Consider the following 15347-nt stretch of genomic DNA (forward strand, 5'->3'; position numbering starts at 1 on the left):
ACGTCACTCAGCGTCAATAAACTTAAAACATGTGTTCAGAAACCTTTTTCACTGTATTTAAAACAATTATTTGGATTTAACAGGTGACTACACCGTGTCATGTGGGAGATATAATACAACTTCGATCGGAAGATCAAAATGGATATGGCGGAACTTGATCATGTTGCTGAGAATGCCCGCGAAATGTGCTCTAATAATAAATGTTATTGCAGCCAATGGCGAAAAAAGGAATTTACATTAATAATAATAATAATTTAGTGTGGCCATTTCTAGCCGAGTGCAGCCCTTGTAAGGCAGACCCTCCGGTGAGGATGGGTGGCATCTGCCATGTGTAGATAACTGCGTGTTATTGTGGTGGAGGATAGTGTTATGTGTGGTGTGTGAGTTGCAGGGATGTTGCGGACAGCACAAATACCCAGCCCCCGAGCCATGGGAATTAACCAATGAAGGTTAAAATCCCCGACCCGGCCGGGAATCGAACCCGGAACCCTCTGGACCAAAGGCCAGCACGCTAACCATTTAGCCCTGGAGCCGGACACATCTATATATATAAAATAAGAGTTTTGTCTGTACATTGCTCAGAATTTGAAAATAATGGTATTTCTGTATCGGTCATGTCCATAGTAACATGAAAATGCACTTTTTACTTTTCCGTAATTTCTGTCTTGTCTGTCTGTCTGTCTGTCCGTCTGTCTGTCTGTCTGTCTGTCTGTCTGTCTGTCTGTCTGTCTGTCTGTCTGTCTGTCTGTCTGTCTGTCTGTCTGTCTGTCTGTATGTATGTATGTATGTATGTATGTACACGCATCACGAGAAAACTGTTGAAGTGAATTTAATGAAAATCAGTATGTGAAGTCGGGGGATGAGCCTCTACAATCTAGGGTATAAATCATTTTGCTCACGCTGAGTGAAATGGTAGTTTAGGGGAAGGCCTAAAATTGAATTCTCAACTATTTATGTTATTAGTGGTCTAATAAAAATCGGTATGTGAAGTCCGGGGATGAGCCTCAACAATCTAGGCTATAAATCATTTTACTCACGCTGAGTGAAATGGTAGTTTAGGGGAAGGCCTAAAATTGAATTCTCAACTATTTATGTTATTAGTGGTCGTATTTTAAAGAAAATGGGTATGCAAAGTTGGGGAATAAGTTGTTACAATCTAGGCTATCAATAATTGTATTCACGCTGAGAAAAATGGTACTTTGGGGGAAGGCGTAAAATTCAATTCTCAAATATTGTTGTTATTAGTAGTCCTATCTTGATGAAAATCGGTATGCAAAGTCAGGAAATAAGTCACTATAGTCTAGGCTGTAAATTATTTTATTCACGCTGGGTGAAATGGTAGTTTAGGGGAAGGCCTAAAATGTAATTCTCAAATATTTCTTATTAGAGGTGTAATCGATGAATGCTACATAACTAAGGTTATATAGTATTAAATTTCCTATTATTCATGTCTTATACATTGTTACCGTACTGGCTATGATCACAAAGATATTCATGAATTTGGATTTTTGTTACTAAGTACATATCAGCGCCGAGTAACGAGAAAATGGGTAAACAGTATTTAATGAAAATCGGTATGTAAAGTCGGTGAATAAGAAACTACAGTTTATGGTATAAAATATTTTACAAATCACAGAGTCGAAAGAAAACTAAACGTGAAGGCCTACAATATAGAAAGCTCATAACATTGATCAACAATAACATTACATTGACCATTGTTTGTCGTGATGTGCTTTGTGTCTTCTGTTGCCCCTCATCTCTGGTAGATAGGATTGCTGCTGTGTACAGAGTATTTTTTATTTGATTTACGTTGCACCGACATAGATAGGTTTTATGGCGACGATGGGATAGGAAAGGGCTAGGAGTGCCTTAGGCCTTAATTAAGGTACAGGCCCAGCATTTGACTGGTGTGAAAGTGGGAAACCACGGAATATCATCTTCAGCGCTGCCAACAATGGGGTTCGAATCCATTATCTCTCGGATGCAAGCTCACAGCTGCGCACCGCTAACCACACGGTCAACTCGCCCAGTCGGACAGAGTGTAACAGCCTGCCTGAATATTGATGGGAAGTAGCTGGGGAGTTAGATAACTTTCTTCTTTAGCATGCCATTCCCCTGGTTTATAAATTTTTTGATACTACTGGTACGTAACACACTGGATCACCATAGCATTCGGGCTATTCAATCCCTACTCTGAGGCACTGATTGGAATGAACAATGTGCATATTTAGCGGAATAATGGCAGATGAGTGTTCATGGCAATCTGCGGCCTGGTCATCCCAGCTCTGGAACTTTGGACTATTAGATTGGCACCGCAATCTAACCGCAGCACTGTTCGTTAAAAGTGATAAAACGTGCTGCTTTCCATTTGATCGAGTATTTTATACGATAGCATTGCTTTTAATCGCTACATTCATACTTACGTTTTTGTAATGACCTATGTTGATTTCAGGTTAGGAAAACCACAAAGTCAGTCTTTCTGAGAATCCCGTAGCGAAGCATGGGTACATCAACTAGTTAATAATAAAATCACATTATTGATCTTTGCAAAACGCTGTTAGAGATTCGTGCCGACAAGTACAAATCATATCATGGTGTCTTTTACAGATCTTAACGTAACGTTCACAAACACAGTGCGTGACTGGTTGAAGGTACTTCTTGGTTTTACAAACTTATAACGAAAGTCATGTATGGCGAAGCGTGTAAACAAGTGTTTGAGCCCGTATCTTATTTCTTGCCAGTCTTTGTAGGTCATTGCATCCACCGAGTAAAATTCGCTCCATGTCTCTCTTTTTTGCCTACAAACTACAGATAAGTTGGTGTAGTTGGTAGCGGGAGGTGATAACGAAGGTCCTGTACGTAGAAAGGTTCGCATGTTAAATTGTACACAAACCTTGGAGTTGTATATTTCGAGATACATAGTGCTTTTTTTTTAAAAAAAAATTCTTTCTCTCTTTCTAGTTGCTCTAACTGCTTGATTTTTGGATATGGCCATACTATTTCCTCACAATACGTGAACACTGGTGAGCTTATATGCAATCTTCATTGACTTCTCAAAACCTTTTGACTCTATCAGCCGAAAGATTATAATGGAGGAACTAGACAAATTAATGAGTCTAACGACTAATCCAAAACATATTGGCCTCAGACTGCATAGAAATGAATGACGGAATCACGAAGTCCAACCCGATTCAACAATCCACGGGTGTTCTGCAAAGAGGTCCGCTAAGCCCATTATTATTTATACTTGCTACGGCTGATATCATAGAAGTAGTTCCCGAAAGAACAGGTGGTATGGAAAGTCGCTGTCGTGTCGCCGACCCCACATAAGGCAGAAGGCGTGGAAGAAGAAACATATTGGTCCTTGCCAGGGCGAAAATGTTTCACTTATTCGTCTCGAAATTCCGGCCTCGTCTCAGCTCTTACGTACAGTATAACCTCACTTAAGGCCTTGTAACACAAATAACTATTTCTACAGTTAAAATTGGCCACCTCTGCCGTGTTTGAACCAAGGATCCTGGGGTATAGAGGTTGACAGTCTACCAATGTAGTAGTTAACACACTAATATCTGGAAATCCTGTGAAGAACGTTCATAGGCTTGTTACTGTGAAATGCGAATCGAAGTTAGCTCGTTTGATATTATCTCTCACTCGCGTTATCCGGTAATCGAGACCAGACCGGTATATGGTTTGTAACGCTTATTATAGATCGCGCTGTAACGGAACTAACAGCTACCTGCCTCATGGTCACTGCACCGTGTCGGATGCGAGCCAAGGGCCTGTCTGATCAATATAAATACGATGATCTTGCCCACAGACAGCAACCGGTTTCTTAATGACTGTTCTATTCTTGTCCGGAATGTGATAGATACTTGAACAAAAGGAACAGTTTTATGTCAATTACTGCCTGCATTGAGCATTGGCCGCGCTGTGTACCTTGCTCTTTTACGAGACTGCAGTAGAATGCAAGGATGTTACTACGTCACGACGACGCCTACTTGTTATGACGTCTCTGACCACGGGTGACATTGAGGAAGAATCATCGAGGAGAAATGAAACCTGGGGCATCCTCTTGGCGGGCGTTTCACGCCACCAGAATCAGAAATCATGATCTGATACACTGGTATTTTTGGTCGCAATTTCACAAGCCGCTTGCATGAAACAAGGACTAATTTATACCTTCCAAATCATTAGTGATACACGACTTTTATTTTTACCAAATCTTCCTAGCCTAGTAAAAGTTATTATGAGACGAATCAAGTTTGCGTCACAGCTCTTGCCGCATATGTTGTCTTGTTCCTCAGTCACAATCACTTAAGATTTGTGGTCTATATACAGGATGGTCGGAACAACGAGAACCGAGTATATGGGTGTTACAGCGTTGGTCATACTGATAGCTAATTCGAAAAAATACGTCAGTATTTCACGCCGTTGTAATTTTTATCAGCTGGTGAAGTTAGCCAATCTGATCGCTTCGCGGGCGAATTCAAATGGACTGTAAAAGCGGTGTTGCTAAATCTCCACGTGGCTTGGTCGAGCTTCAGAGAAATGAACATCAAACACTAATAGATCGTAGGTTTCAGCCAGTGCCACCATAGCTATGGGGCGAGTCTATCAGCAGGAAGGTCCTTGTTCAAGTCGCTCCCCTGGATAAGTTTATTTCTTCTATTGGTGCCCTCAAGCCGGTCGCAAGCCATATGCAGATTTAGCACCACCGCCTCGCATAGCCCATCCGAAGTCGTCCGCGAAGCGATCTAATTGGCTAACTTCAGCAGCTGATAAAATGACAATGGCGCGAGATATCTCATTATTTTTTTCCAATTATTTATCAGCATGACCAACACTCTAACGCTCATATACCTGCTTCACGTTGTTTACGACCATTCTGTATAGAACAGTAGTTCCTCTAAAAGCGAAAATTCAATCATGATTGTCTGTTGTGATAGAAATACCTTGAATTGCCGATTTTGAACATGTTGTGGAATTTTCGAATTAGCTCTAATTGTTATCTCTGGTGGTTGTATAAGTGATGTGACCACAGAATGTGTTGATAACATCCACAGAGCACGGGCCAAACCGCTGACCTTAACCGCGGATTAGTCAGCTCATTATGTTACGCTTTATAATTGCTATGTGTTAATTGTTTAATCACTTGCTCTATCCTTTCATTTCTTTCATGCCATGAAATAAGGCTATTATTTATTCCAGTTGCACCACACGGTGAATTTTTGCGTTCAGTTATTGACTAAAGTCTGTCTCCTCTTTCTTTCTTTCTTTCTTTCTTTCTTTCTTTCTTTCTTTCTTTCTTTCTTGGGCCGATGACCTAGAAGTTAGGCCCCTTCAAACAACAAGCATCTTTCTTTCTTTCTTTCTTTCTTTCTTTCTTTCCAGCTTCATTGGAAATTAATTATCATGCTGTGACCGGCGAAATTAATTTTTAATTCTTTCATGTTATTCTAGATCCCGCGTGTTTAGGCACTAATGGACTAGAATGCAAACTAATTTATTCAGTTGTAAAAAATAAAATAAAAATATCGTCTAGCCCCTCTTGCGTAATGTAACGAGAGCAACATCCTATAGTCCGGGCCCTTAATGTTTATGCAAATCTCATAACATAACTGTTTTCCGGGCTAGCGTGTACTTTTAACGCTTCAGTAAGTTTGCGTATCAGTGGTCCGGCCCCGCGGTGTAGGGGGCAACGCGTCCGCCTGTCACCCGGCGGCCCCGGCTTCGATTCCCTGCCGGGTCAGGGGTTTTTAATTGTAATGATTAATATCCCTGGCCTGGGTGTTTGTGACGTCCTTAATCTTCCTTTCCTCACACACAACATTCCACACAGGTTCATACAATATGGTGCCAGTAGGAGCAAAAGATCCACATGGGTCGACGCCTCGAACAATTAGCATTTTGTTTAAAAAAACCTTTCGGGTTCTAGGCCTCAATAAACCATTTTCGTGCGTTTGAAAATATTTTGTTTAGACAGCCGAATCATAATAATTTAGTGACTTTCGAAATGACCTTGTTTCATGCACGAGTCAGTCTTTTGCTTTTTTATTTTTTATAAACTTCAAAAGCAGATAGCAGCGCCGTAATGAGGCGTACGAGACACGAGGAGGAGTAAGGTCGTTTTACACTGCTTTCCTCATTGAGACAAAAAGTACTCTTGAAAAAAGACCGGCGCTGTAAGTGGTACCTGTCGTAACATCCAGACGCACTAGTGCTCTGAATCTCACGACTTAAATCTTAACGGCTCCCATTCTGTCATTCTGACCACAGAATGTGTGGATAACATCCACAGAGTGCGGGCCAAACCGCTAGTGGAAGTTACGTTTTACTTTCATTCATGCAAAAATACTAAATAATAATAATAATAATAATAATAATAATAATAATAATAATAATAATACCCCGGGCTAAGCAGCTGCAGATGTCCTCAAGTGGTCCCTATAGGCATCCGTGTTCAGCATAGCAGATGAGGGCGCCTGGGTAAATACTGTTCCTACTTCCCATTTGTATCCTCCCGACTCAAAGTCTCACGCTCCAGGACAATGCCCTTGAGGTGGTAGAGTGGTCCCTATAAGGACACTTGAGGACATCTGCAGCTGGGTAGCCCGGGGTATTATTATAATATTATTATTCATTTTTTGATGGCGTGACTCACGCATTGAAGCCTACTATTCTGCCAAACCATGTCTTATAATTTACTTACTGTTTAACTATATAGTACACGTTTTACTCACACTTAATACTAAGTTGTACATGCAGCTATAAAAGACATATTAAAGGAAGGAATATAAAGAATCGTATATAAAATAACGGCCAACTCTGTGGTGTAGTGGTTAGTGTTATCAGCTGCCACTCGATTCCCATCTCTGCCACGAAATTTGAAAAGTGGTACGAGGACTTGAATGGGGTTCACTCAGCCTCGGGAGGTCAATTGAGTAGAGGGGAGTTCGATTCCCTCCTCAGCCATCCTCTAAATGGTTTTCCGTGGTTCCTTGCTCCTCCTCCAGGAAAATGCGGGGATGGTACCTAACAGCGAGGTACTTGTCGTCTTTCGCAGTTGTTCCTCTCGACCCAAAAGTCTCACGCTCCGAGACACTGCCCTTGAGGCAGTGGAGGTGGGATCCCTCGCCGAGTCCGAGCTAAAAGCCAATATAAAAAGAAATATAAAATAACGTAGAATAAAGAAAGTTGTCCTAATATGATAATAAAAATGGCCTGGAACTTACTAAGACGCCGAATGAAATTACAAAACAGGAAAATAGAATTCGTGTGCCGCTGCCAACATTGCTTTTTAAATAGCGTTTGAGATATTGTGTGTCTTAGATCACTGGGTTTGATGGATTGAAATGTTATCTTACGCTTGTTGTTTAAAGGGGCATAACATATAGGTGATCTTACCGTGCGCGAAAACAATGTTAGGTAGTTTTTAGGGGTGAAAAGTTAATTTTCTCGTGTGGACATGGAAGACACTATCGGAGGATGGGGATGCCAATAATGTTTTCCTTCTATTCATAAATCTTTTTCCAGGGCGGAAATCGAACATACGATCGTGAGATCATGAATCTGACTCTATACATCTGATCTCCCGTGGCACCTATTATTAGAGTAATCGGATGTTTGAAAAATAGGAATAGTGTAATCATTTATTGCACTAGACTACCCTCGTATGTCTGGTCCTCAAACTAGATCCTCAGTGTTCTGCTGGTCTATTGATTGACCTTCTTCCTGCATCGCCACGTGCCGTCAGTCATTAAAGTGCAAGGTACTTCCGCCGTTGTTTTAATGAGTTCTCCTTTTTATGTGGCCATAACTCTTCCCTATTGGTTCTTACGTTTCCAGACAATGCAGATCTATCTCCTCTGTAAACAGACGTAAACGGTCGATATGCTACAAGGACTTTTGACTACATTATTTAATGTAACACTTTATAGTCTAATACAAAATGTATTATCCAGCATCTGTGCAGTTAGTTGATACCAACCATTAAGAAGGATTCCGTTTCTGGCTTAGTTTCGTAATTGTTTGTCGTAAGCATCAGTACTAAAGTTAATTACGAAAGTAGATGTAATGGGTAATTACAAATGAATGATAACGCAGGCAGGGACACACGTGCCGCTTTGCAGTTTCACAGACTTGATGGCGTTCCCCCGGGAATCATATTTGCCATATTTTTCTCGTTGATTCTCCAACGATTTGAATGATGTTAAAACCAGAATTAGTAAACACCATACATCATTCCACATTTACTTTGTTAACTGAATTTGTCAAAACAAATTGTATTACCGTATATCTGTGAAAACTTTCCAATTTCCTAAAAGCTTTCATGTGGTTTAATATTACTCCTTCCTAATAAAGAGAATTTTCATATTATTTCAGAGTCATCTGATGGCAGAAGGAATGTAGAGTTAATTTTGTTGTTTCACCGAGTTCCTTTTTCTGCTTACTGGGGTCTCATAGCGTAGAGTTTCCTAAGGTGTATTGAGATCCACAATTTCTGGACTTATGCATCTAACATTAGGAACATCTTAAAAATAATCTTTTACTAAGAAAATTCGGCATGCTTTATAACACAGATTTTGCTGAAAACTTAAATTTCGTGATCAAACAACTGTCCAGAATGGCAATTTTCTCAACATAAATTTGGTCTAGCGCCTGATGTCTATTTTTGTTACTGAACTAAACACTATTGTGTGATTTGAAAAAATATCCTATTGTAAACTTTCCCGGGCGAAATTGAATTTTATACTTTTAATTCACGATTTTTCACTTACGAGAAGCAGTGCTGAAACTTGCTGAATTCCAACAGTCCTGCCTTCATTCCAGACATCGATAGAAGGTATTAGCTATTTAATTTCTATGTGAATTTTGCCGAGCATTTAAAGCTAAAATGTATCTCTCACTAGGAATGGTTTCCCATACGGGAATTCGCTTTTGATTCAGAAGGGCATTCGTTATCTGAACAGTGAAATAGTTCATTTGCACCTTATGGTGTAAGTTCCAAAAAACCTGCTTTGATCATTGTATGATCTCCTTTGTAAAACATAGATCATCTTCCTACTCATAGGTAGGTGCTTTTCGCACTGCCAAGCGAGTTGGCTATAGGTTTTAGGTCGCGTAACTATGAGCTTACATTCGGCAGATGGTAGGTTCGAATTCCACCGTCGGTAGCCTTGAAAGTTTTTCATGGTTTCTCATGTTCACTCCATGCAAATGCTGGGACTAAATCTGCTGCTTTATGCGTCGCCGAAAAGCTTAGATGTTTTAGTGAGTCGTTAAACCACTCAAAATAGAATAAATCACACATCTCGAAGGTAAACTTTCTAGCGTTCTCCCAGTGAAATGTGTGTGTGTGTAAAAAAAAGGATGGTGATTTTTATTGGTACCCTCTACAAGTGTTGTTTGTGGTTGTAGGGGTTGTTCAGGACTCCCAGAGTAGGTGTGGGTGGGAAGTTCGTGTGTGACCTTACAATTCACGTGATCTGTCTTTAGCCCCCAAATACGGTGTTCTTCTTTATAATCAGGGTTCCCATTTCTGTCTCCCAGTACGGTATGCTGAATTCCTTTTTTTCCTGTTTCTTATTGATACCTGAGAAATTACGAGCATAGAATTAAGACTCAACCAATGGAACTTGAAGATGTTGCGCTTGCGTAAACCAGTATGTGAAATATTTTAGCTCAGAACTTTGGCTGCTAAGGTTCTGTCATCTTAAGATTCAGTGTTGTGTGAGTTAAATTCAAAGAATTCTCGCTCTTAATTAATTGTGTATGTGGTGCGAGTCAGTATTCTCCGACAACATTATCACCTAGTGGTTTCGCAGATGCAGCGACTATATACTATGGTCGTAATATTGAAAGATGCGTTCTGACAGTTCTTAGAGGGGTCCGTTTACAACCTGCCTGGATGGGGAGAAGGGAGTAGGAGGTATGGTTGCCATGGAAACCTGAATGGACCCACTGCGGTTGCCATGGAGATAAGCCTGTTGGCCGGCTCGTGTTCCTTGGAGTTACCGAAACTTTCACTTCTCAGTTACATACAACAGAACACAGCGGTATGAACGAACGAACAAGTGAGCCGAAAGCGAGGGGAAGGAGAATGGAATGCAAGGGTGTCACAACACCGTTCAATTGCCCCTCACCGCAGCCCCATCTGTCAAAACGCTTCTTTTAATATTGCGGATATATACTTGTGATGAAAAGGATGTTTCAATAAACTATCACTTGCCTTGAATTATTTCAGACTCTTTTACCACAGCTGTCTACGAACATAAGACGTTTACCACTGTGTGGAAGCAATATTAGACTCTATACAATAATTGTGCTGTTCTTTTACCTATCGGCTTTCTTTTTGTTCCAGACTCTTGCCCTGCTGCTGCCTACGAGCGCATGAAGTGTGCGTGTCTAGACACAAGTGGCGGAAGTTGTACGAGCTATGAACGAGTTCCCTCCGTCCCGGCGCTGCTTGACGTGCGGTTCAGCGCCCTGCGCAGCCGCGACGACTCCGAGGAGAAGGACGCCTCCAACGAGAAACAGGTCAGCTACCCTCAGTCTAGACTTGCCTGACTGCATGTGTCCCACATAACTGATGAGTATAGGCAGGCAGTAATCGATTGACCCCCGAACCATTAATATCGCTCTCATAATGTTAGATTAAAGCGCCATCTTGTTGGAATGAAGGTTGCCAGATTGCTTTTCCAGGAACTGAAGGGAACTTAGAGTGATTGGTCGCCTGGTGGCTATGATCGTTAAGGCGTTATGGTCTGACACCGTGGTTAGTGGGTTCGAGTCCCGATGGTGAAAAACAAATCGCCATCAGAATGTTGGCCGGTAGGAGAGATGATGGTATAACATTTCTAATAAGTAGATAGCGTGCTAAGAGCCTGAACTCAGTAACAAACCTCGCCGCGGTGTTCGTATGGAGCGAGAAATATGACGCTGTTCATGAGGATTCGTTCGTCGGAAGAGCATATTAATTAAGCCTTGGGTGGACCCCTTGAAGTTACTCGACAGGAGTTGGCTATGTTTCACCCTCTTCCCCATCATCATCATCATCACCTTAGTGCAGATCGCCCATGGGCGTCAAATAGGAAGACCTGCATCAGGCGGCCTGCAACATCTCTCGGACACTCTTGACAATAAATGCCATACACTAAATAAATAATTAAACAGATAAATAAATACGAGAGAGAGGGAGAGAGAGAGAAAGAAAGAAAGAAAGAAAGAAAGAAAGACCTGCACCAAGCGAGCTAGCGTGTCCTTGGACACTCCCGGTACTAAAAGCCATACGACAAATACATTATAAACCAAACAAACAAACAAACAAACACAAATTTATTTTAATTAAATAGATAAACAAAAATATTTTTCGTCGCACCGACACAGATTGGTCTTATGTGACGATGAGATAGGAAAGGGCTAGGAGTGGGAAGAAATAGGCTGTGTCCGTAATTAAGGTAAAGCTCCCACAGTTTACCTGGTATGAAAATGAGGAACCACGGAAAACCATCTTCAGGGCTGCCGACAGTGGGGTTCGAACCCACTATCTCCTAAATTCGAGCTCACAGCTGCGTGATCCTAACCGCATGGCCAACTCCATCGGTGAAAAAAGAAAGAATAGCAACTGGAGATATAGTGAGTGTTGTTTTAAGGTAATAGCCTACTAGGCAACCATACCCTCTTAGTACTGATCTGCCTTTACTGGCAGGACCTAGTGTTTACAGTGCACTAAGTATTCTGGTATGGGCTAGAGCAATTTTGTTACTTTCATTGATCTGTCTCTGTCTTATTCTTGGCTTTGACAAAATGAAAGTGACTGAGGTATGAGCGATGCTAGTAATGCCATTCCTTACGCAGCCAGTCCCTGCTATGAATGCTGTGAAAATATTGCTCATAGGGTCGGTTGGTGCATGCATTTCAGTGGGCTTGGCAGACTGATATGTAATAGCAACTTCTGGCTCGGTGAGGAAAGCAACGGGAAACTACCTCACTCCTCATTTCCCTAGTACGCCTCTTCAGTGATGCCTAGGCCATCTATGACAGCTCATGGCGGAACTGTTGAGGATCCAACCAGCCTTCGGGCTGATGACTAAACATACATGCATACATGTAAATATTTTAATGTTGACATTTCTTAGCAGGCAAAGTAGGGGTCTCCATACTACAAAAACCGTAAATTTATGCAATTTCCTCAATTGTGCCGAAAGTTGAAGGGGTATTGGGCCCGAAAATGTTTAAAATTGTGAGTCTTGGATCTCTCTATCAAAATTTTAAAAATCAAATTTCGAAAATCAGTTCGGGCCTAAATGCAGTTCCGGAAATACGGTTTAAAATAGCTTGTTTTTGTGTTCCTTTTTTATTCAAATCCTAGCTGAACTAACTTATTTACATAATTCTTTCTGTAATGTGTTCCTTGGTTCAATACATCAGGCGTTTTATTATTTTGTGAAAAATGTCCACAGCGAATGTAGTTTTACGGGCTTAGAGGAAACTCTACATTGAGTCACGTTAACGCTTGTAGTGGTGCTTAAGTGAAACAGTGCCTTGATTCACCTTAGCGCTCGTAATGGTAGAAATAGGCAAACTGCTAATCTAATCGACCGGTTAACCATGATTAAGAAAAGAGTTGTAATTTTTAGGAACAATTAAAGAAAATATTCTCGGAATTTATTATATTTTATTGTAGATCTAGAGAAAGCATATGACAGGGTACCGAGGGAAAAGATGTTCACTATACTGGGGGACTATGGAATTAAAGGTAGATTATTAAAATCAATCAAAGGCATTTATGTTGACAATTAGGCTTCAGTGAGAATTGATGGTTCAGGGTACTTACAGGGGATAGACAAGGCTGTAATCTTTCACCTTTGCTGTTCGTAGTTTACATGGATCATCTGCTGAAAGGTATAAAATGGCAGGGAGGGATTCAGTTAGGTGGAAATGTAGTAAGCAGTCTGGCCTATGCTGACGACTTGGTCTTAATGGCAGACTGTGCCGAAAGCCTGCAGTCTAATATCTTGGAACTTTGAAAATAGGTGCAATGAATATGGTATGAAAATTAACCTCTCGAAGACTAAATTGATGTCAGTAGGTAAGAAATTCAACATAATTGAATGTCAGATTGGTGATACAAAGCTAGAACAGGTCGATAATTTCAAGTATTTAGGTTGTGTGTTCTCCCAGGATGGTAATATAGGTAGTGAGATTGAATCAAGGAGTAGTAAATCTAATGCAGTGAGCTCGCAGTTGCGATTAGCAGTATTCTGTAAGTTAGCTTCCAGACGAAACAATCTTTACATCGGTCTGTTTTCAGACCAACTTTGCTTTACGGGAGCGAAAGCTGGGTGGACTCAGGATATCTTATTCCTAAGTTGGGGGTTACGTTTCCGGAGTATCTGAGGAATTTCATGGCATGTCCATGGAGTACGTTTGATTGTTTTTTTTTCTTTCTTATTAATATTGTTTTGTTTGCTCATTTTTGTTCTCTGCGTGTTTTCTTTTTCTTTTCTTTTTTCTGTAGTTTGGAAGAGTGAATTTTGGCATGGGCTGAACATGTTATTTTTCTCATTTAAAGGATCAAATGGGTATTATTACTGTAGATCTAGAGAAAAATAATAAAGTATCTATCTATCTTATTCCTAAGTTAGAAGTAACAGACATGAAAGTAGCAAGAATGATTGCTGGTACAAACAGGTGGGAACAATAGCAGGATGGTACTTGGAATAAGGAGATAAAGGCTAATTTAGTAATGAACTCGATGGATGAAGCTGTACGCATAAACCGGCTTCGGTGGTGGGGTCATGTGAGGCGAATGGAGGAGGATAGGTTACCTAGGAGAATAATGGACTCTGCTATCGAGGGTAAGAGAAGTAGAGAGAGACCAAGACGACGATGGTTAGACTCAGTTTCTAACGATTTAAAGATAAGAGGTATATAACTAAATGAGGCCACAACACTAGTTGCCAACCGAGGATTGTGGCGACGTTTAGTAAATTCGTAGAGGCTTGCAGACTGAACGCTGAACCCATCTTGGAAGTTGTCAAAGATAAACACAAGGCACATAATTATGGTCAAAATAAGGTAAGGCGATTTGTGAATCGGCTGTCGACTGAATAGAGCATTTCAGATCATACCACCTTGTGATGAACAATAAAACTACAGCGACAAACTGGACTCGGAAGTGGAGAAGAACGCATAGTTTAAAATCAGAGTTAACTCGTGTTTGAGACAGTGGGATATACTTTTACTACTACTGAATTGTTTTCATCCTTCCCCTGAAGGGGGGAGGCGGGCCTCTTTGATGGTGACCCCGCCAGATGCAGGTCTTTTGATTTGCCTCTCGCAGGTCGCGATGAGGATGAAATGATGATGCAGACGACACATACACCCAGCCCCCGTGCCAGCGAAATTAACCAATTATGGTTAAAATTCCCGATCGTGCCGGGAATCGAACCCGGGACCCCTGTGACCAAAGGCCGGCACGCTAACCATTTAGCCATGGAGCCGGACATTAGTACTATACAGTTTTACGATAAAGAATACGGTTTATTTTCGGAGGATGGCAACGCTAATCACAACGTTAACACTTCGTTTCTTTATCGCGGAAATAAGTAGTACACACGAAGGACACAGTTGATCTCATTTAGACAAGGCGGCGAAGCCGTGTAACACATTTTCAATTATCTAGTGGGAGATACATCTGATGAAATCCCTGCTCTGCTAAACTCTGCGTGACCTCAAACGGTGGGATTTTTCCGTGTTGGAACTGTGATTAGATTCCAGAACTCCTCTTGCCCGATACGAAGGCATTCCGTTGATAATGGTTATCGTTAGTTATCCATATCTAGGTTGCTTCAGTTCTTCTATTTTTTTTTTCTAAGTGTGGAATTCTTGGACGTTCCTCTGCGTTCGTCATTCACACTCCACAGTAGCGCGCTTGGCCTTTAATATTAAACAGTCTTGTAAATACTGTAGATATAATTACTGTATTTTCGTTTTACTTGACTATAATGCTTTTTGGTACTTCAGAAAAATGTTATAATAGTATAAAACCAATACAGAAAATCATTTCTTACTGTTATTATTAAGCTATAATAATAATAATACACCCGTGCCGAAACAGCCAGTGAATGCCGCGGCAAGATAACTGCTGCCGTGCTACATATTGCACACCCGTCTTGTGTGGCGTTCATGACCGGGTGCGCTACTTCTTGTATCAACAGCTCCTAATTCTCAGGAGGCTGAAATTTTTTGGACACATTTTTAGGATGGATAATAATAGACTCACAAAAAGGTTATTCAGTGTAATGAATTCCCAAAACAAGAGAATAAATTAGCTGGAGGAAACA

General features: G+C 40.9%; 1 protein-coding gene across 1 annotated transcript in view; it reads left to right on the top strand.

Annotated features, from left to right (window-relative positions):
* LOC136875863 (growth factor receptor-bound protein 10) overlaps nucleotides 1–15347 on the top strand; it is a 1220440-nt gene that overhangs the window by 379869 nt on the left and 825224 nt on the right. Inside the window, exon 2 of the mRNA XM_067149484.2 lies at nucleotides 10361–10536. Coding sequence (XP_067005585.2) covers nucleotides 10361–10536 — 176 coding nt within the window. The remainder of the gene's footprint in view (nucleotides 1–10360; nucleotides 10537–15347) is intronic.

This window comes from Anabrus simplex, chromosome 6 (assembly GCF_040414725.1).
Source record: "Anabrus simplex isolate iqAnaSimp1 chromosome 6, ASM4041472v1, whole genome shotgun sequence".
In the NCBI taxonomy this organism is placed as follows: domain Eukaryota; kingdom Metazoa; phylum Arthropoda; class Insecta; order Orthoptera; family Tettigoniidae; genus Anabrus; species Anabrus simplex.